At 44.0% G+C, this 20,531-nt stretch overlaps 1 protein-coding gene across 2 annotated transcripts in view; it reads left to right on the plus strand.

Annotated features, from left to right (window-relative positions):
- The window catches only part of DTNBP1 (dystrobrevin binding protein 1), a 117,864-nt gene that overhangs the window by 36,601 nt on the left and 60,732 nt on the right, over positions 1 to 20,531 (plus strand). For both annotated transcript variants that reach the window (XM_090039252.1, XM_090039251.1), the window contains exons 6-7: positions 5,554 to 5,686; positions 19,948 to 19,970. In XM_090039252.1, the coding sequence (XP_089895378.1) occupies positions 5,554 to 5,686; positions 19,948 to 19,970 (156 nt within the window). The remainder of the gene's footprint in view (positions 1 to 5,553; positions 5,687 to 19,947; positions 19,971 to 20,531) is intronic.

Genomic DNA, 20,531 nt, shown 5'->3' on the forward strand with positions numbered 1-20,531 from the left:
GGCTACATCTGGAGTCCTCTGTCTTCGTTTTGGGCCCGCATTACAGCAGGAATGTGAACAAATTGGAGAGAGTCCAGCAGAGGGCAATAGAAATGGTTAGGGAGCTGAGGAACAGGACTTAAGAGGACAGGCTAAGAGAACTGAACTTATTTAGTTTGACGAAAAGAAGACTGAGGTGGGGATTTAATAGTCTTCAACTACCTGAAGGATGGTTACAAAGAGGATGGATCTAGACTGTTCTTAGTGGTGGCAGATAACAGAACAAGAAGCAAAAGTCTCAAGTGGCAACAGGGGAAGTTTAGAGTGGGTATTAAGAAAACCCTTCTCACTAGGAGAGTTGTAAAGCACTATAGTAGGCTACCCAGAGAGGTTTTTAGGACTCAGGTAGATAAAACCTTGGTTGGGATGATCTGGTTAGGGATGGTGCTGCTTTGAGCAGGGGGTTGGACTAGATGACTTACTGAGGTCTCTCTCAATCCTAATTTTCCATGATTGTATACAAAACTGCATTGCATTTTTTTTCAACCTCTCTCTCCTGAATAAATGAAGAACTCTCTGACGTTGAGTTTGAATAGATTTCTGCATCTGACTTTACTCAAGACTTTTCTAAATGAAAATAGATGGTTTGGAAATCTTGCTCAGTTCTCAGTGATTGCCAGAATGAAGCAACTTTAAATAACGTTATTTTTTAGATTAAAAGACTATTAGTCTTATGCAAAAGGGAAAACTAGAAGAATAAAAGCTTTCCTTCAGCCAAAGGGCTGCATGTATTATTTTTTTTCAGTAAGGTGTTAATAGTATATAATGTTTGAACACAACTTCTGACCAAAATCTGTTTTGTACAGAATTAAAAGTAGTAGTTAGTCTGACATTCCAAATCCTATTGAGTGCAACTTCACTGAAGAATCCTGTAGGTTATATTTAAAGCAGTAAGTAGTTCAGCAAATCTATTAAATTTACCAAGTCCGTAGAATTGACTTGGTATATTAACTTTACTCTGCTTCAGTCACAGAAAAATGAAACAGCCCTTACTTTAAAAATATATAATTGGTCTAGTTTCTGTTTTGAAATGGAATGAAAGCCTTTCAAGTAATCATATATCTTCCTCTTCCTCTTTATATAGCAAGACAGAGTAGAGCCTGACTTCATAAGTTATAGAGGGTATGTGTACACTATGGCAGCTGTGTTCCAGGTTCTCAGGCATGCCCAGCCTAGAAATACATCCAGGTGGTTCTTGTAATTCTTGGTTAACCCCCTGTGGCTCTCAGGTATGCTGGAGACAGAGGACCTGGGAATGGCCATAGTGGGATGCTCTGCAGTGGCCTCACCCTATTTCTAGCTTGAGAGTTGGTTTCTGGTATTCCATTGTGTGGAAAACAAAACACATGAGTCTGCATATTACCTGCATATTACCACCATGAACCTTATCATATTATCTCTTCCACAAGTCTTTCATCTCTATCTTGAATTATTTCAGGTTCTTTGCCCCAGTTCTAAAAGTTCATTTCTCTGATTGTTAGAAATCTTTTTCTAATATACAGTCTAACTTTGCTTTTGACCCAGTTTGTATCCATATGATCTTATGACGGACGATGTTGCTTAACTTCTCCTGCTCTGACATTCATCTAGTGAAAGTATATGAATAGAGTGACTACATGCCCTTTTGACCTCCCATTTTACTAAGCAATAAGGTCATCTTACTTTATTTGATTTATAAAATAGGTTCCCCCCCCCACAATTAATAATCCTAGTAGCCCTTCCTTGTGCTTGTCAGTTTTAATCTTTTTTTTTGAACACAGACGACTAGGTCTGCAAATACCAAAATGGGGTCATATAGAATGGTACCAATATTTCTTTGTCTCTATTAAAAGTGCCCTAAAACATCAAAGAGCAGGGACCAGCAATGGTTTGCAGCCATGGGCCATAGCTGTTGACCTAGCTCCCTGCTTCTGACTGCAAATTTCTGGTCCTTCTCCCTGCCACCTGCAGAGCTCAAGCTGCCTGCATTTCCCTTATTGTGGATACCTGGCTCTTCTGTAGCATGGGTAAGTGTAGGTGTGAGCAAGGAGGATGGCAGAGGGGGATGCTTGGCACTGCCATGTCCCAATAGTGACCCAATCCTTTGTGCCACATCCAGCTCTGAGAGTGGGGCATTAAATGGTTTTAAAAAAAAATTTAAAAAGGAAATAGGTGTGGACGGAGTGAGGAGGGTGGCACTCATTCCGTCTGCACGTGGAGTTTGGGGAACCCAGCAGCAGAAGGTTCACCTTGAACACCAGCTGCTCCACCAAACCAAGGAGGTGCAGTGGGGTGTCACAACATGCCCAGCAATGCTGAACATCCTCTCGATTGGAACACTGGTTGGTGGACAGGACAGGTGTTCCTGGGCAACCGTGGCCAGATCCTGCCACATCTGGCTGCAAGTTGCTTAATAGGCCAGGGGGTCACAGTCCTTGGTGAGTTAGGTAGCCACCGAGGCTTCAGTGCTACCTACCGGATCCTGGGGTCTGGTCCCTCTGGACCCTACCATTGAAGCCATGCTCTTGGCCCACATTGGCAGCATTGTCAAGGAGGAGACTGGCTGCTGCTGGGAGTGCTGGAATGGGAAAGTGAATCCCCCTCTTGCACATCCCCCTGCCTGTGCCCTTCTGCTTCCCGGATTCGGTTCACCAGCACCTCTGTCCAGTGATCCAGGGTTTTCGTGGCGTATGCGCTTTCCTTCACCCTCGGGTCGCACATGGACTGTACTGGACCGGAACAGATCCAGCCGTTTTTTGATGCCCTTCCTCAGCCGCTTCACCAGTGCCTGCACCTCTGGTGACAGCGGCTTGCCCCAGCCAGGAACATCAATCCCCTGGAACTTCTGCATTTAGTTCTCAAGTTTCTTCACTATGGGGATCACCTGGCTAAGTAAAGCATCGCCAGTGTAGATGGTCTTGGTGGCCTTGAGGAATGGCTTCAGAACCACCAAGATCTGGGAGTTGGTATCCCACTCTGTTTTGTTAAGTGGGCCGTTGATCCCAGTCTCCCTGACCAAGGCCATCTCATGGATGGCCTTCTGTTGTTCCTCCAACCTTTCCAGTGTCAGGTATGTGGAGTTTACAGGTTTCCCTCGCTTTATACGGGTTTTGTATGTGCAAATTCACACTTATGCAATGATATGTTTTATACCAAAAATTTGATAGGTGAGAGGTAAATTCATTCTTACGTTATCGGTGTGGTGGAAGACCACAGTTAGCTGCTTTGTGTGGTGCATTGTGGGAGTGATGTGCACCAAAATATAGTCTCCTGTGTGGATCTGTGCTCCTCACTCATTGTCTGTGACGCATGTTTCTGTAGTTGCCATCCCTACTATGATAGTGCCCTGTGCTTGTGTGTACTGTCTGCTGTTGGTGAGTACCAAAATTGCCTTATAAAAGTGGTAGAAATGGATCGGGGGGGTCACTACATTCAAGGTCTTGGACCATATCGCTATTCGTTACATTGTAAAGTGGATTCCCTTTTACGAATTTAAGTTATGCACCATTTTCCAGGAGCACATATGCAGCATAAAGCGAGGGAAACCTGTATCTTCTATCTGCTTACTAGATAGAAGAGATTAGATGGACTAGCAAAAGAGTGAAGAGGCTGACTGGAAAGCCAGCCGCTGCAGCCAGTACCTTTCACTTGCTGATACTTCCAGACAAACAGCTCACAAAAGGCTTCACACGGAGCCTTATGTGCTGTTTCTACATCCCTCCCCGAGATCACTGATTGGAAGGGAACTCGGGGAAAGATCAGTCACTGGCCAGCTACAGATGTCAATATCAGAGCAGTCTTTCTTCCCCACCTTCCCCTCCCCCCCTTCTCAGTTTCTCTTTCCTCACAAGACTGCCTTTTCTGAATTGCTGAATCTTTTCCCAAATCGATTCAGATGCTTCAAATCAATTCGGAGCTTTTATGGGTCTCCCAATGCGATTAGAATTCAATGATTCAGCCACTGAATCAGGCTGAATCTTCTACAAATTGAATTGGCGACCAAAGCTTCACACACCTGTAGCTGGAACCAGCATTATCCTGAAGACTCAAGATCATCACTGAGTCATCTAGTACACTCAGGTCTCTCTTTCTTTTTCTTGCCTCCAAACTTTGAATTTCCATCTTACAGCAAACTTCTTGGTTTCAGTTCCAGAGTGCATGTCTTTTCTTTTCCTTCTGTTATTCCTACTAATCCTTTTGTATCACTCAGCAAGGTTATCTAATTCTTCCTGTATAATGATCTGATATTCTTCCATATTGGCAGCTGTGTATTTTACCTTTTAAGCAATTCATTATCCATCTTGTGGTAATAGTATTAATCCTCATCTTTCCCAGTTGGCTAATAATTTCACTTCAAGTGTTGTGCATAAATGTAGGTCGATTAGATCCATTTTATTGCCTTAATATTAAAGACAGTTCTCTTATCATGGAAGGATATTAGATTGATCTGACATGATCTGTGGATGAAACTTACTATTTTTGTCCCACTTTCTGTTTATTTCCATATTCTTGATTGTTCTTTCTTATTCTAAGACCCTGAATGGTACTGAAGATAAGGTAATTGGCCTGTAGTTGTCTGAGGGCCCCATCTCCATACTATTTAATGTATCAGTCCTTTCTATATTCTGATAGAGAGATTATCCTAGACCCCTGATTTTGTTACAGTAAGTAGTCTAAATTATTGCTTCCATCTAATTTCCATTTTTCTTCATGGTAATTTCCTTTTTTTTTTTAATCATCATTCTCATTAGGTATTCTACATTTTTGTCCTTATTGAAGACTGAGCCAAATTAATCATTTAGTACTTAAAATTGAATTGATCTCCACTGCCATTTTAAGTGCATAGTTACTTTGCTACCTCTCTCCTGGTTTTTTATTTATTTATATGACTAAAGAACCTTTTGGTATTTAGTTTTATTTCCAACTTAACGCAAATGTCTTTTGGCCATTTACTTCTGCTTTTTCTGATGCCTCCAAGATATCTGTCCTTAAGGACTAATCCTTCCTCTGCCCCCTGACTCATTATAATATCACTGCTTAGTCTTACTATCTTTCCTTAGGTGTCTATTCCATTCAAGAAAGTCTCTCTAACATTTCCCCCTCTCTTGATACAAGGTACAAATTCCCCTCTCTTGATACAAGGTACAAATAATACTTTCACTCCTGTCTAAAAGTAATTCTGTTCTCTTCTGTATTTGACCCTTTGAGTTCTTAAGTCTAGTTGACTTATTTAATTTCCTTAAGCTCTCAATGTTTCCCCCAATATAAATGCTAAGCTTGACTGTCTACTCAAATGGAGTTTCTGTGAAACAGTGATTCTCAGCCAGGATGCTACAGCACAGTTGCTTGCCCCAGCCTGCCCTACCCCATTCGGGGTAACTTGCCGCAAGCCAGAGGGCATGTGGCATGGGAGTTCCCCGGGGACAAGTAGCGGCAGCACAAGGTGTGTCACTGCTACTTGAGAAACAAACATCCTTGCTCGTGTTGTATGTCTAATGATGCTTATTTAATGTTTGTTGGGGTTTCTTTTTGCAGCGCAGCTAGAGGCAAACTTTGAGGAAATGGAGAACCATCTATTGCATCTTGAAGACCTGTGTGGACAATGTGAGTTGGAAAGGTATAAACATATACAGTCACTACAGCTGGAAAGCTACAAGAAAACCAAAAGGTAACTAAGGTATAAATGTTATGACTATACAAAAACTATATTACCCTGAGTTCATCAGCATTTTATTCATACATAATTATCCTGGGTGGTGTTTTTCCTTATCATAAAGTTTGTCTTCACGTTATTTAGAAGTGTAAGATGGTAACATGACTGATCTATAGTAGTTTGTTTAACATTTGTTTTGCTCCTAACATTAGGTAGAAAGAGAATGCCTTAAAAAAAAACCCAGCAGTGTACAGTTGGTATTAAATTGTGCGTGTGTTTATTAATTGCTATGACGAATAGGAGTAGAGGTTGCACAAAGAAAATATTTCCTTACCTATCGTTTTGTAAAACATTTTTAATTCCACATGTATTTTTCAGACACTGTGATCCATTAAGTAGAATTGCTCCATCCTCTTATCTATCTTCCTAGCTCTCTTTCAAATAAAGGGCAGAGGAGGTGTTCCACATACAGTAATGAGGCAGAGTGTTCAGCGTATGGAAAAGAAAATAAGCTAACATTTTTTGGTTCCTGTGTTTTGGGCAGAGGGATGACTTGACTTTTATTTAAAGATGAAAAAATGTTCCTGTTTTTTCTTGAATCTTTCTTGAACCTGTTGCGTTTGTATTACCATTATGGGAAGTAGTATTATGTTACCAAGAAGTGTCAGCTGTTGTTAGTGCCCTTTTGTCTTGGCACTGAGCAGGCATATAGATAGTCCCTGACATGAAAACATTAGCTTCTAAAGGTCTGGATGTGCTAATGTGTAAACCATGCGCATAGGCCCAATGATTTTAGTAGGATTACCTGATAGTAGTTAAGTATACATGTTTTGGAAAATGCAAAGGGTGGAAGAAAAGCAGTAGTAGTAGTATTCCCATTATATCGATGGTGAACTGAGACAGCCAGCCAGAATGATTGAGTGACTTGTCCAAGGGCATAAAAGAAATCTGTGGCAGAGCCAGGGTTGAGCCCAGATCTGGTGTGGGAATTGAACCTGGATCAGTGCATTCATCACAGGAATATTTTAGCTTTCTGTGTTGGGATAAATTTATCCAACAGTATCCTTGGCTATTTTTTCACCATTCTGCCGAATATCTACAGCATTGAGTGACACTGGCTACTAGTTTCTCAGTACTAGTTAACTTGCCACACACTTTAGAAACATGTGAAGATGAGTATTAGTACATCTAATCCAGTGCAATAATCTTTATGAAGCTTTTTGAGAGGAATTCAGTCAACATACATATTGAAGCATTTATGCATTTCCAAAGAAATCTGTTCAGATTTAAGCAATTTATTTTGATAGGTGTTGAAATATAATCTAGTGGCTGTTTAGCAAATAGTTATATCTAAAAATAGCTTAGCTAACATGCTACCAATAAGATGATTATATGTTAATTATTTGGCCAAATGTAGCCAGAATGGGGGGTGGTATACTTAATTTCTGATGAATAACATATCATTTTTGTCTTGAGTATCTGTATATATGGATCTCACTGTTGGTGTGTGTGCCCCCATATACAGAAGTCCACCATATAACCACACATGTTCTTTGGGGGCAGTGTATGCCTTTGTGTTTCCCACCCTTTATGCCCTTAGGACGGAATGTGACCAACCATTGCTTCATTCCTTCATACAGACTGTAGCAGAATCAAAGCTCCCTAAGCTTGCCTTAGATGGTAGTGTTGCTGCATAGTTTTAAATTTAGTTGCTGTACTTAATTTCTTTATTTTTATTAATTTTTGTTGTTAGCTTCTTGGTATAATTTGTTTTTAAATGACAGCCTACCTCAGTGCTGGAGCCATGACTGGGTCAAAATCTCCACGTTTTGAAACATGCCCTTTGAGCAATGTGGAAGTTTCCCCTGAATAATAGACATATGTGCCTTTGTTGCATATGAAAAGACTGTATCCCTGTAAAAGTACACTATTTGCAAATCTTTCTTAAAATGCACCTATAGTGGCACACGTTAAAGTTGTTTTTTAAATGGAGAACTCAATAGAAGAAGCCTCTGACACTGAGGCAACAAGAGGTTCCTGATCCTTCTTTGAAATGTTGGGCAGTAAATTCTCTTAACGAGGGATGTCACTTTTAGGTTCTTGCCATTTGAAGAGTCCTAAGATAGTATCTAAGCTGTCCTCTCTGCATGAGAGGACCACAGGCTGCAGGAGTGATTTTGTGGCATTGCTTCCCATAACTTACATTGAGTCAAAGACATTTCGGGAGTCATCATTCTGAAGGTAGTGTTAAATCTGTTATTGTGGAGCATGCCCAACACTCAGTTACTACTACAGAGCTGATTTTATGCTGTCTGAAGTTTATGGCTGCTGGGCACCTGACAGGGATAGTACTATTCCCATGTCTACTCTGGGACTAGCTAAGGCAGGGGTGAGCAAAATACAGCCCATGGGCCGGATCCGGCCCACAAGGCCATTCCATCTGGCCCGTGGGGCCCCTAAAAAAATTTGGAAAATGAATATTCCTCTGCCTTTGGTTCCTGTCAAAAATGACGCAGGCGGTTGGGGTTGCGTGCTGTCCCCCACCTGTACCGCAGGGCTCCGGGACACTGGGTGTGAGTGGGCAGGGAGCTAGTGGGAGCACAGGGCCTGCACCAGGGGGCAGGAGTGCGGCGGTCCCAGCCAGCAGGGGCTCTGTGGAGCCAGGCCAGCTCCCCCCTCCCTGCTGGTGCAGCCCATCCGAGCTCCTCAGATCCTTGCCAGCCTGTGAACCGCTTTAGGCCCCACTGGTGCTAGCCCTGGGACATTGGTCCCAAGACATTGGGACATTGGTCCCAAGATGGTGACCAGGGGGCAGGGCACCTGTCAAGGGGTGGGGCTACCCATGCGGCCCTCGACAGCCTGCCAAAACTGGGTAAGCGGCCCTCTGCTGAAAATAATTGCCCTCCCCTGAGCTAGGGGAAGATCTGTGATGGCACTGACCATTGCTTTGGTACTAACTTGCCCAGTACCACTTCCTCTGATAATTTCAACTTCTCAGTAACTTTTCTGACCTTTTGGACAGAGCTGTAAACCAGGGGTGTCCAACCTTTTTGAATGTGGGGCCGGATCACGAACTTTTTATCATCCAGTGGGCCAGCGAGCCATATTCAAAGACCTCACAGGAAGTGGTATTACATCAGGAAGTGATGTCACATGACCTTTGACACCAATGAAGGTCTCAAAAATATGCAAAAGGGTAACAAGCAAACTTTAAAAGTGAGTTCTCCTTTAAAGGAGAAAAGCATATAACTGTGGCTTTTCTCTTGTGGGCTGGCAGAGTTCCAGCCTGCAAGGGGCTACTTGGGCCCCCCCCATGCCCCACACAGTGTGCCACTGGGATCTGGAGGTAGGAGCAGTGAGGGACACTGGGTTGGGACTGTGAAAGGCAGGGATCCCCCACACACACAGGTGCCAGGAGCCCACAGTCACCGGCCTGGCCCCAGGGGAGGCGCCATCTTCCGACCCTGGCTCCTGCCCAACCCAGCCCTACCTGCAGCACCCCAGCTGGGCAGGAGGTGGTAGAGGCTGATGACAAGAGCGAGCCCGGCCGCCGCACCACCTCCATGGGTCCGCATTGCTGCGCTGGGCTGGAGGGAGCCAGAGTTGGGGCCAGGGCTGGGCGGCACCTCGGGACGCAGCAAGCGCAGGCTCTGCCCGAGCCTGGGGCCGACCCGCACAGCTCAACCAATGCTGACAGCCCAGCAGCAGGAGGCACCTGCCCGCGCCGCTTCGCCTCCACCTCTGCCAGTGACCAGGCAGCCAAGCCAGGCTTCCTCCTACCTGCGGGCAGGGAGCAGCAAGTCGCTCAGGCCGGGAAGCAGTGGCTTTCCCACGTGGTGCTGGGGATGGGAGGAGGCAGGCTGGGTCTGCACTCCTCTTCCCACATGCATCGCGTCAGAAAGGTCAAGCTGACACGGTGCATGTGGGAACCTTGTCCCTTCCCCAGCCCTTCAGCAGCCATCAGGAAGCTGTTGAGGGGCTGGGGGAGGGACAAGGGGTGGGAACAAAAGTAAACCAAGTTTACTTCTGTTTCTCATTGCAGCACCGCGGGCCACAGAAAATGCCTTGGCCACATGTTGAACAAGCCTGCTCTAACCCATCCCAGAACTGGAACTGCCATTCTTGAACATTTCAAAGTGTCCAAAATGACAAACTACTGAGCCTGCATCTCAGGGGAAACCGGGCAGCCTAAGGAGCTGGGTTCCTGTGACCTCAAAGGGGACTTGCATCATTCAGGAGATCATGATCAGTAGGAGTGGTGTATACTTAATCTTTCTTGCTATAGCACCCATGCTATAGGTACTTCTCATGGCCTCAGATGTCATATTATGTATTTTCCAAACATAAACTATACCAGGCTTTCTAGACTCTGCATTCTCAGTACTAGACACCATTTAACATTCAGTGTCTGGTGACAGTTTTATTTTCAGAACTTTACATATAACTTCATATACACCATGGAAAAGGGGATATTTTAACAGGAGCAGGAGCTTCTGAGTGAAGCTGGTAACAAGGAACAGCTTAAACTCTCAGCATCCTTAGCTTTTTATCCTCTTTGTCAGATAAGGCTGTTTTTTCATGTCCCCTATCTGTAGGTATCTTCAGAGCGTTCTTTGAGGAGGATGGCAGACTCTTGAAATTCCTCTAGAGCTGCGTCAACTGCAGTCATAAAACTTGTTATTCCTTATCTATCATCTCCGGTTCTTGGTGTCTTGTCAATTATTTTATTTTATTTTTAATTTTTATTTTATTTTTGGATCTGGCTAAAGATATACACCAGTGACTATGACAAATATCAGATCGCATTTAAGGAAATAGATTACTTCATACTCAGCCTGTCCTAGATTCTGTGGTCATGACACTTGCAAGTGAGAGGTTGAATAATCTGATAGAATAAAATCTATCCACAGAAACAGATTAGTTGTTCCTTTCTGGTAGCTAAGTCTGTTTTTGTCTAACTCAGTCTTTACAACAATTTATTATAGTAGCCAAGTAAAGGGGAATACAGTGGGACACAATTTACTGACAAATTTCCTTAACATTTTAAGGAAGATTTCAAATCTTTTTTGAGGTGGTCAAGTTGGTTGTCTAGATGAATCTACAGGCTGTTTTAGATGCAGTAAAGGATGACAACTGGAGAAGGCCCTCTTAGTTGCATCTGGTCTGCCAAAACAAGCATAGTTGCCAATTGAACAATTATTCCTTGAAGGGAGAAGTGCCTCCCCACCACTGCCTGGGGCTGCTACATGCAGCCCAGGCTTTGGCAGCAGCAGCAGGCCATGAGGCTGCCAGTGGCAGGCGGCCATCCTGGCTCAGACCATGCAGGTGCCCGAGCCCTGGCCCTGGCCCCCTCCCCTGCCCTGGCTGATCCCCACCCCAGGCAGGGTGCTCAGTATGCCTGTAGAAAATTTTGTTGGGTATTTTGTTTTGAAGCTGTTTTGATGCATTTCAAGCTTGAAAGAGCGCAATCAAAATGAAATAAAAGCCTTCAAAACGGCTTCCAAATGAAACACGGGCACTCAAAATGTTTCAAAAGTTTTGAAACCTTTCAAGTTTCAAAGCCGGGCTTACATGGCTTTAGTGCTGGTCCCAGCCAGCAGCAGCATCCTCCTGTCATCTGGCACAAATCCAGGGACCATTTCCCCCCTGGAGGGTTCTGGCATATTCCCCAGCTCTCCCAGGGGTGCAGGCCCCTGGATCTGTGCACCGGATGACAGCATGCTGCTGCTGCCAGCTGGGGCCAGCAGCAACACCAATCTTCCTGACACTGGGTGTGGGCTGTGCCCAGCACTGGTCCCAGCCAGAAGCGGTAGCCTCCTGTCATCTGGCAGGCAAATTGCAGGCCTGCCCACACCCCTGGGAGGGCTGTTAGGCTCTGCCAGACTCCCCCTGGGGATATGGGCCCCTGATCTGCCTAACAGATCACAGGAGGCTGCTCCTGCTGCTTGGGACCAGCACTGGGCACAGCCTGCACCCAGTGCCAGGAAGATTGGTACTGCCAGTGGCCCCAGGCAGCAGAACCAGATTCCTGCTATCCAGCAGGACGATCAGGGGGCCTGCAGCCGTCCCGAGGGTGCAGGTAGGCCTCTGATCTGCCTTTTGGATCACAGGAGGCTGCCGGCAAGTGACAGTTTTGCTTGTCAACTCCTTGAGGTGTAGTTTCCCCAAAACCCCTGTACCTATCTCCTTGAAACTTGTCAGGCTTCATGCCCTCAGAAAGGGCTACCATCCCTGCAAATTTCATCTGAATCAGGCAAGAAATGACAAAGTTATAGGCAGTTTTGTGCTTCCTTATTATAGCCCATGGGTGAAACGTCAAAACAGCGAAACGGTTTCAACGAAACGGAACAGTGCTTTGAAACGAAACTAAACACTGTTCCATCAAAATGTCTAAATGAAAGTTGAAGCAGAACAGTGCTGTTTTCCACAGCCCTAGTGCACAGTCCAGCCTCTGGTCATTGCTCAGGAGGAGCTGGGCCAGGCATGTGTGGGCAGGGTTGGATGAATCTAAGACTCTTGCTGGTTTTTCATCAATCAGCCAGGACACTGGTATGGCCTACATAGTTTGAGACTGTCCCACCCTACTTATGTGCAAAATTCGACTTAAATCTAGTTAAAGCTCTACTTAAATAAATAAATGTAAGCAGAGCTGCGTTCTGGTTGCTTCTGAAAGAGAAAAAGTCTTGTTCACATACAACATAAATGACTGAGTTTTAAAAAGAATAACTATTGTAGTGTTTAAAGCACAGAACTGTCAGCAGCACAAAGTCTGTTTTTTTTTTATAACCCTATTATGGGAACAGTGACTTGCCTCCGTCCTAGTTAGAATTGACTAGATGGCCCCAGGACTATACTTGTCCCCATGTTCATATAGTATTTAGTTGACATTGGCAATACAGTTGCTGGAAAAATTGAATAAAAAGTCTCAGACTAAATATACTTATGTGGTATAATACTTACTTATTCCAAGTAAGATCAAATTGTTCCTTCATTGTTTCCAAACACAAAGAGAAACCGAAGTGGACAGCAGTATGAAGGGGAGATTGGCAGTTTTAACTGTTCTTCCTAGGCAATCCGGTTTAGCAGAAGAATATATGCTTATAGATGGTTTCAGTAGGTAAAGGACTCTCCCAGAAAATGTTCAGTCTATTTTTACTTCAGAAAATGGCTGTCTGTTGACAGTAAGTAACTCTTACTTTGAAGGAAATACATGCTTGGGCCTCCATTAAAAAGTCCCTTCCTCCTTGCTGACAGTATCTTTATTCAGTAGATTGATATCTAATCTCAGTTTTGTTAGGAGTATGGACAATGTTTTGAGAGAAGTCTCCAAACATCTTGCTGCCTCTGACTTCATTTTGCCTTGTTAATTGAGTTTTCAGTATGGTAAGGATATAAAGTATGATTGATTATCCTTGGGTCATACTTTTGTTAGATCTATTTCTTTTGTCGGTGAATTACAAGACAGGATTAGATTGGCCTACTTTTTAGGTAACTTTATTTTCTCTAAGTTTACTCAAAATAGTGTTGGGTAATTTTTGCTCTAAAAACTCATGCTTGAAACTGAAATAATCTATATTGCCATGCCTTTTTATTCAGTGCATAGGTGAGGCTATTAGAGTTAGTGTCACAAGCTGCAGAGGTGAAGAGCAGGAGGTTGTTGTGGCCCCAACGCAGGCTCAGGGACAGAATCAAACCTGCAGCAGCCACCTGTTCCCCCCTCTGCTTTGTATGTGAATATAAGATGAGGGGCTTTTTTCCTCTGCTGATTGAGGGGGGAACCTCATTTTATATTCTAGTTCACTGGTCACCAACAAGTTGATCTCGGGGTGGGGACAGAAGGTCCTGGGGTACCCTTTACTTATTTAAAAAAAAGAAGTGATCTTCACCATTAAAAGGTTGGAGACCACTGTTCTAGTAAATACAGTATTCCATCCAGGGTCACTTTTGGTGTACTTTTAAACACTTTTGGAGAGCTTCACAAGGTGAATATGTCTTTTCACTCAACTTTTTGAAGTGCTTCATATGTTCTTGACTTAGCCCAATGTCTGTGGTATTGGGTCAGGAATGAGAATAAATTGGGCCTGTGGTAAATGTGCATGGCACAGTGCACAATTTTACGTCTGGAGATTAGAGTGCAAATGTACCCCCCGCCTCCCCCACACTTTTTTTTTAAACTTTTTTTTTTCATGTGCTCTACCTGTACTGGCAAGTTAAAAGCTGAACACAGTGTAGCCCTTCTTTGGGCTGTTGTGTGCAAGGCTCTAAAAATGTCAGGCAGGAGTCAGCCAGCTCCCCCTGCCCAGCACTTACCCACCGCTCTGAATACAGGACATCCAGCACACGGCTTCAAAATTACCATGTAGGGAGAGGTGATGGATTACCCCATCACCCATTGCCCAGCACTTTAAGAACTCTGGGCAGCTCCAGTGGGAGACCATGGAGTGCCTGAGTCCCCATGGCATCCATGGGGCAGCCTGGAGTCTCTAATCAGGCTGAGGTGTTCCCCCTCCCAATGCTGACATTTACCTGATTGTTGTTATGAAGAATGTGGTCTACCATGGGGTAGGCCTAGACACCACCATTTAAGCTTTCTCATTTCATCACACTGTTAATTGGTTGAATGTGTGACAGGGTTACTATTTATGGTATTGAAAACACAAAATATACCACAAATGTAAGGTCTTCCAGGGACTTAGTTAACACTCAGTCTGGATAAGACCTGAAGTGATAAACTGGGAAAGAAACAGAGTCTTGGTTGAGATCATTTGAACCTACTTGGATAACTATATACCTATCATTTGTTATGAAAGCACACAATTTTAGATGACCACATTAGCAGTAACAGAGGCTGCTTCCTTTCTTCCCGCTCCAAATATATCTGGCAAGAAATTTGCAATAGTTTCTTCTGGATCTTTTGCTGAAATGAGCTATGAGCTCCTTTTGTTACAAAGAGATTGCATTGATGCAAAATGTTCTACTTGAAGCTATTTTTTTAAATCTATTCACGACCTGAAACTAGTGTGTCCCGGGGAGACGGAGCGGAGCTTACCCGCGGCAGCGGCGGAGCCCGAGCGGGACATTCGCCGCTTGTTTACGCCGGAAGCAGGCAATAAAAGCGGCCGCCAAGGAAAAGCGGAGGCGGGGCCCGGAGAGAGGACTCTCTGCCGCGGAGGCGGAGGAGCCCGGAGGGGAGCAGGCAGACAACTCCGCACCAGGCGGGAGTGCGGACCCCGGCGGGGAGTGGCCACCCGCCCAGGCAGAGGGAAGGACATCTGTGGCAGCCGGACCCAGTACCACGAGCGGGGAGCGGCGGACCGGCCCGGAGGACGAGGTTTCCAGCGACAGAGAGTTCTGGGACTGTGAACCCCCAGCTTGTGGGACTTGCCGGTCTGGTGTCAGGGCGTGGGCCCAGGAGGGCACCGACGAGGCACGGTAGGGCCTAGACCGGTGCCGGACACTAGCGGCCAGGAACCCAGTGAGGAGTATCACCGGGAAGGTCCAGCCAGAGGGCTTGGTGTTAGCTGGTTAGGTTTCTTACCTTAGACGAGGAACCCGGTGAGGAGTATCATCGGGAAGGTCCAGGCAGGGGCCCAGGGAGGAAGCCAGATTTGGCTGGGACCCGGTCCTGGAGCCCTGGGCCCGGGGTGCCTGAAGATAAGGGTCGGCGGGGCCGGTGAGGCAACCGGCTGTGGGGATCAGGAGCCGGGGCACCGAGTACAAGGATACCCGAGGAGGCGTGAGGCCAGGGTGGCGGAGCCCTGCAATGTGACCGCCGGGGACCCTGGGCTGTGGAGTAACCAGGAGCCGTCCTACTGAACCTAACAGCAAGTCGTGGCAGGCGAGAACCAGGGCGGGAACCTGATGATCCAACGCCTACTCCGGACCAACGGTGTCCCAGGGTGAATAGCGGCACCCTCCCACCTCAAGCCGCTATTCCTAAGGGGGTTCACCCCCCCCCCCCTTTCCAGCCCGGCGGTCACATAGTGTAGTGTTGCAGAGCTCCCGTAATATAATGAAGTATCTCCCATAAGTAGATGTTGCTCTCCTTAACTCCCAATAGTTGATGACAAGAAAAAATGCATGGTGAGTGGTACCTGCTAAAAAGGAACTTGCAATGCATTTGAAAAATAAGGTTTAAGAATCAAGTAGGTTAATGTTCAGCTGCTTGAGTTATGCCAATTGCTGGTTATATACAATGAGTACATATTGAGATGCGTCTCTGGAAGTATCTAGTATTTAATAGTGTAATTTGAGGGATCAGCAGAAGTGCTAAAATTGTTGATTTGGTGGTTTTCCTGTGATACAAAGAAAAATCTCTCCATTTGAAATTGGTATGTGTATGCTGAAAATACTACACATTCTAATTATTTGTTTTTTCCACTTCTGCTTTAGTAAAATTGTCTTCAATAATATGATTACAAAATGCTTCTGTAACCCTAAATTTACATAGAATGAAACTGTGTTGTAGATTCATAACTTTGTTAACAAATGGTGGTCAGAAAGCTGCCGTGACTGTTTTAAGGGACCAACAATAAAAAAAAAAAAAATGGGCATGTTAAGTCAGACTCCTTTTTGGGCAAGAGCAGGAGGCATAATTTTCAAGAGATAGCCTGCATTGTTTGCTCATCTCTGGTACCACAGCTGTCAGCACCTATAGATGTATTCCCTTCTGAAGAACAGCAGCATCAGAGCTCCTAATTTTAGGACCAATTAGTGTAAAAAAGAAGAGGAACAGAACTTTACAAGGTGTTTCCTCACTGTGTTTTTATTTTTGTTGGTGAAAAACATTCATTTCCTATTATTGTTTCTTGTCAAATAGATTTCAGTATTTAAATGTGAGCAGTGTGAAGAAGGCAGTGTTGATGGAGAGTTTAATAACTTTGTAATTCTGTTTAGAATAGGTAGAAACTTTAGGTCTGTCATTTGCTGGTAGAAGTCCCTCATGGTACACCAGGGCTGGGCAATTATTTCAGCTGGTTACTTAAGTTTTGGTGAGCTATCGAGGGCTGTACACAAAACTTTCAGCAGATATCATTTTAACAAATGATAAATAAAAAAAATTGCATAATAAAAATCGAACATCTACACTGTATTTTAATTTTAAAAAAATGTTTTGTCACGATTTTATATTTTTTTTGAGTGGTGTATACAAAGGCTATTGCATAATAGCTCAAAATAAAGTCTTACTCTTGTATATTGGGGGTGGGGTAGGTGTACATGTCTGTATGGGGGCTATCCACATGCTAGGTCCCAGGAGCTTGCTGGGGGTGGGGGGACAAGGGGCACATGCAGCAGAGCAGTGCGGTACAGGTGTGGCCCACTGCCTGCCCTATCTGGCCTGCGGCTGCCCATGAGGCACTCCACATGAGGTTGAGCCCCACCTGGGGCAGCCTGCACTGCAGTCCTGGCCTCAGTCCTATCCAGTACGCAGAGTGTCCCGGTGGAACTGACTTCCACCCATTCACCCGTAGGTGGCTGCTCATTGTGCTGGGTGGGCAGAGTTGGTGGAAGGCAGCCTGGAACAGCAGCTCTGTGTGCTGCAGCAGGAGCTGCCCAGCTGCAGCTTTCCCCCGTCCACCATTACTTCCTCATGCTACCTGCTACCCAGAGTAGCACAGCAGGGGCAGGAGGAAGAGGAGGCAGAAGCCGAGAAATATCCAGGCAGCTGCAGCTGCACCGGGACCAGCTTCTCTGGGAAACTGTGCTGGCCAGGGCTGGGGTTGGGGCAGTGCCATCAGCAAGTCCAGAGCAGGCACAGGCTGCTCTGAGTGAGGCTTGGTCCCTGGCAAAGCACTGCGGGGACAGCCACAAGCCAGATACTGTGAATTGGTGGGCCAGTTCTGGTCCCTGGGCCATATTTTGCCCACCCCTGTGGTACCTGAAAATGTAGGTTTAGGTGCAGGGCTTTTTTTCTGTCCCTCCATTATGAAACTACTTTCTGTTGTTTCTAGAGCAGCATATGCTTCAGATTTGGATGAAGCAGCTTTCCTGTACTTGATGGAAAAATAAATTCAGCAGTGAATCACGTTTAGGAGCTGAAGGAAGGATACCATATACCTTATAATGAAATGGTGGATGGAAGGACGCTGAGGTTGCTGACTTAAAATACTAGATTTGTTCAGGACGCTAAGAAAGACCTTGTGTCTAGAAAACTGATAAGGAGTCCTGTAGGTTTCAGCTCTTCTCACCTCCACATTCAATATTTTAATCACTGAGAAGACACTAATTGTTCGATCGAATCTGGTTGTGTCTGCACTGATCTAAAAATGCACTTTGTCTTGCACTTATTTCTGTTTTCCTCCAACTGTGCTCTTCCTTAGGCAAGATTTAGATTTCTTAATCGACATTGACATTCCTGTGGGCCATTGCAAGGAGAACAGGCAAAGACATGAGTTTATAAACTGGTTTAGATGCAGTGATGGCATTGGATTCCAGTACATATCAACTTTCACAAAAATGCCTTCAGAGGAGAATGAGTTTTTGTTGTTTAAAGACCTAGAAATTTGTTTTGATATTTTAGGGAGTTAAACAGCTTTGTAATCAGCTTTAATGTTAATTTTTCATTACATATCTGGTTGCTGATCCAAAAACATACTTACATGTGTTGTCAAATTGAAGTGTAACTTTATTTTATTTTCCATAGGTAGTTTTTATAAAAGTTTTTTGTTGTTTTTTTTTTTTTGTGGTGGGTGGGGGGTTAGCTTTTGCTGCAGAGTGTGACAATTAAGGTTTGTAGTGACACTCAGAATAAAAGCATACCACTGGATGTTTTTGCTTACCTTTGACATATTTCTGCTTATATTTCTTACTATATTTACTACATTTTAAAGGAGAATGACAAGAAGCCTTACTTATCTTCATATGTTAATTGTCCTACTTTTTTAAAGGGAAACCTAAACTAAAATCGTTCACTAAGTATTTTATTGAGCCTTTTGAGATGAATTATGAATCAAAAGTATGCTCTTACTGGCACTAACATCCTGGGCTCCAGTTAATAGGAGTGTGCTTGCAAGTCAAGGGAGATGATTCTTCCACTCTGTTCAGCATTGTTGAGGTCTCATATGAAGTACTGTGTTCTATCTTGGACAGGACCAGTGCTGTTACAAGGGAGAGGCCAGTGGGGTGACTGCCCTGGGCATCGGCACAAAGGGGCACCAACAGGCGTGGCCCAGCTGGGGTGAAGCATGGGATGGATCCATTAGCAGCTCATTTGAGGGGGATGTAGGCATGAGGGAAGGGCGGCTCCTGCTGCTGTGTGCACTCCAGGGCAAGCATGGGAGAGGTATTTATATTCCTGTAACACCCAAAATTTGTACCAAGCAGAAGAAGACATTATCCTTATTCCAGAGCCTACAAACTAATAAATATGTTCTTAAACTTGTAACTTGCTACTTGATCTGGAGATATAGAAAGAATATTTGAATGTATTCATCTAATATTATTAAATAGTATTTAATCATGTACAAACCATATAAAATACTAGACGTAACTATTTGACAAAGTTTGACAAAGGAGCCTATGACTGTTATTGGCAGTAGTCTGAAACACTGTTTAAATGTATTCCACTGGCTGTCTACTTCCTGTATTAGTTATATTTTTGTCACCTTTTGCTTTCATGCTTCACTTATACTTATTTCTGTACTGTGAAACATTATGAACCAGATTTTCCAATTCTGTTTGCACTTTCCTTTTTTTATACGCTGCTTCATCCTGGGGCTTTTCTTTTAGCCTTTTTCTTTTCTTACCATTCTCACCCCCAAAACCTGAACTCATCAAAACCTTAACTGATCAGCTTTTTCTTGATGATGTCTAAGTAGGTAGGTGTAAGGCTCAGAAATGGAATACCGGTAGTGAAAACTGCTGGGATACTAATCAGTTTTCATTCTGCCACAATTTAGCTAAATTCTGATAAGCAGGAGAGATGTTTAACTGTCTGAGGAGCTAAGAAGTCTGCATTAGTTAACTTTGTGTTCAGCAGATTTTTTCAATCGGAGCAAATCTGAAATATTTGTAAGTGTATAAAATACCTTGGATTCTAAAGGAGATGATAACACTTGCCCCAAATAAGCAATTTCTTATACCCAGATGCACAGAATAAGCAGATAAGTTTCAATTAATAAAGTAGATCACAACAGTCAAATCCATTGCCGTTTACCTTTTAATAAATCATAAAGCCATGTGAAATATTAATGAATTAATGATCCCAGCCACGATTAAAAAAAATGTTGCCTAGATTCAAATCTGAGATTTTTATATTCTGGTTTTTTCTCTTACAGGAATGAACTTGAAACCTTCAAAGGTAACTTCTGTTTTAATGTTATACTTAGTTACTGGATTTTTCTGAATATTTTCTATATTGAGTGTAATTGATAAAAGAGTCTCTGACTTTGGATTATACTGTTCATCATATCACAGTCACAGCGATCTATTTCTTTGTCACTTTACCTGTTACTACTAACGTATTTATACAAATACAGGGGAAACAGAACTGTCTGGTGAGCTAAATCCAGAAAACCCATACTTAGTTTAACCTTCTCCTCTGGTGTGTAATCTAGAAGTCAGAAGCTTCATGTTATTGGTTAATTACATCTTTTGGATGTGTATTAGTTTTAGACATGTGCCATAGAACAGGGGTCAGCAATGTTTTTGGACAGGGCCAAAAACACCCGCAACCTCGAGTTGTGTGTTACCAGATTTGCCCGACACTTTGGGGTGTGCTCATTTATTAGAAGTATGTTTCTGGGGGGTCTCTGTAATTCTGTCAATGTGCTGCTTGTGTTGCTTGTGTTTCTATATGGAGCTGTATCTTTCCCTTCTGCAAGTCCTCACCCCCAATGGAGCTATCTTGCAGGACTCGGTT

Source organism: Crocodylus siamensis, chromosome 3, assembly GCF_052110815.1.
Source record: "Crocodylus siamensis isolate JL-2025a chromosome 3, ASM5211081v1, whole genome shotgun sequence".
NCBI classification, from domain to species: Eukaryota; Metazoa; Chordata; order Crocodylia; family Crocodylidae; genus Crocodylus; species Crocodylus siamensis.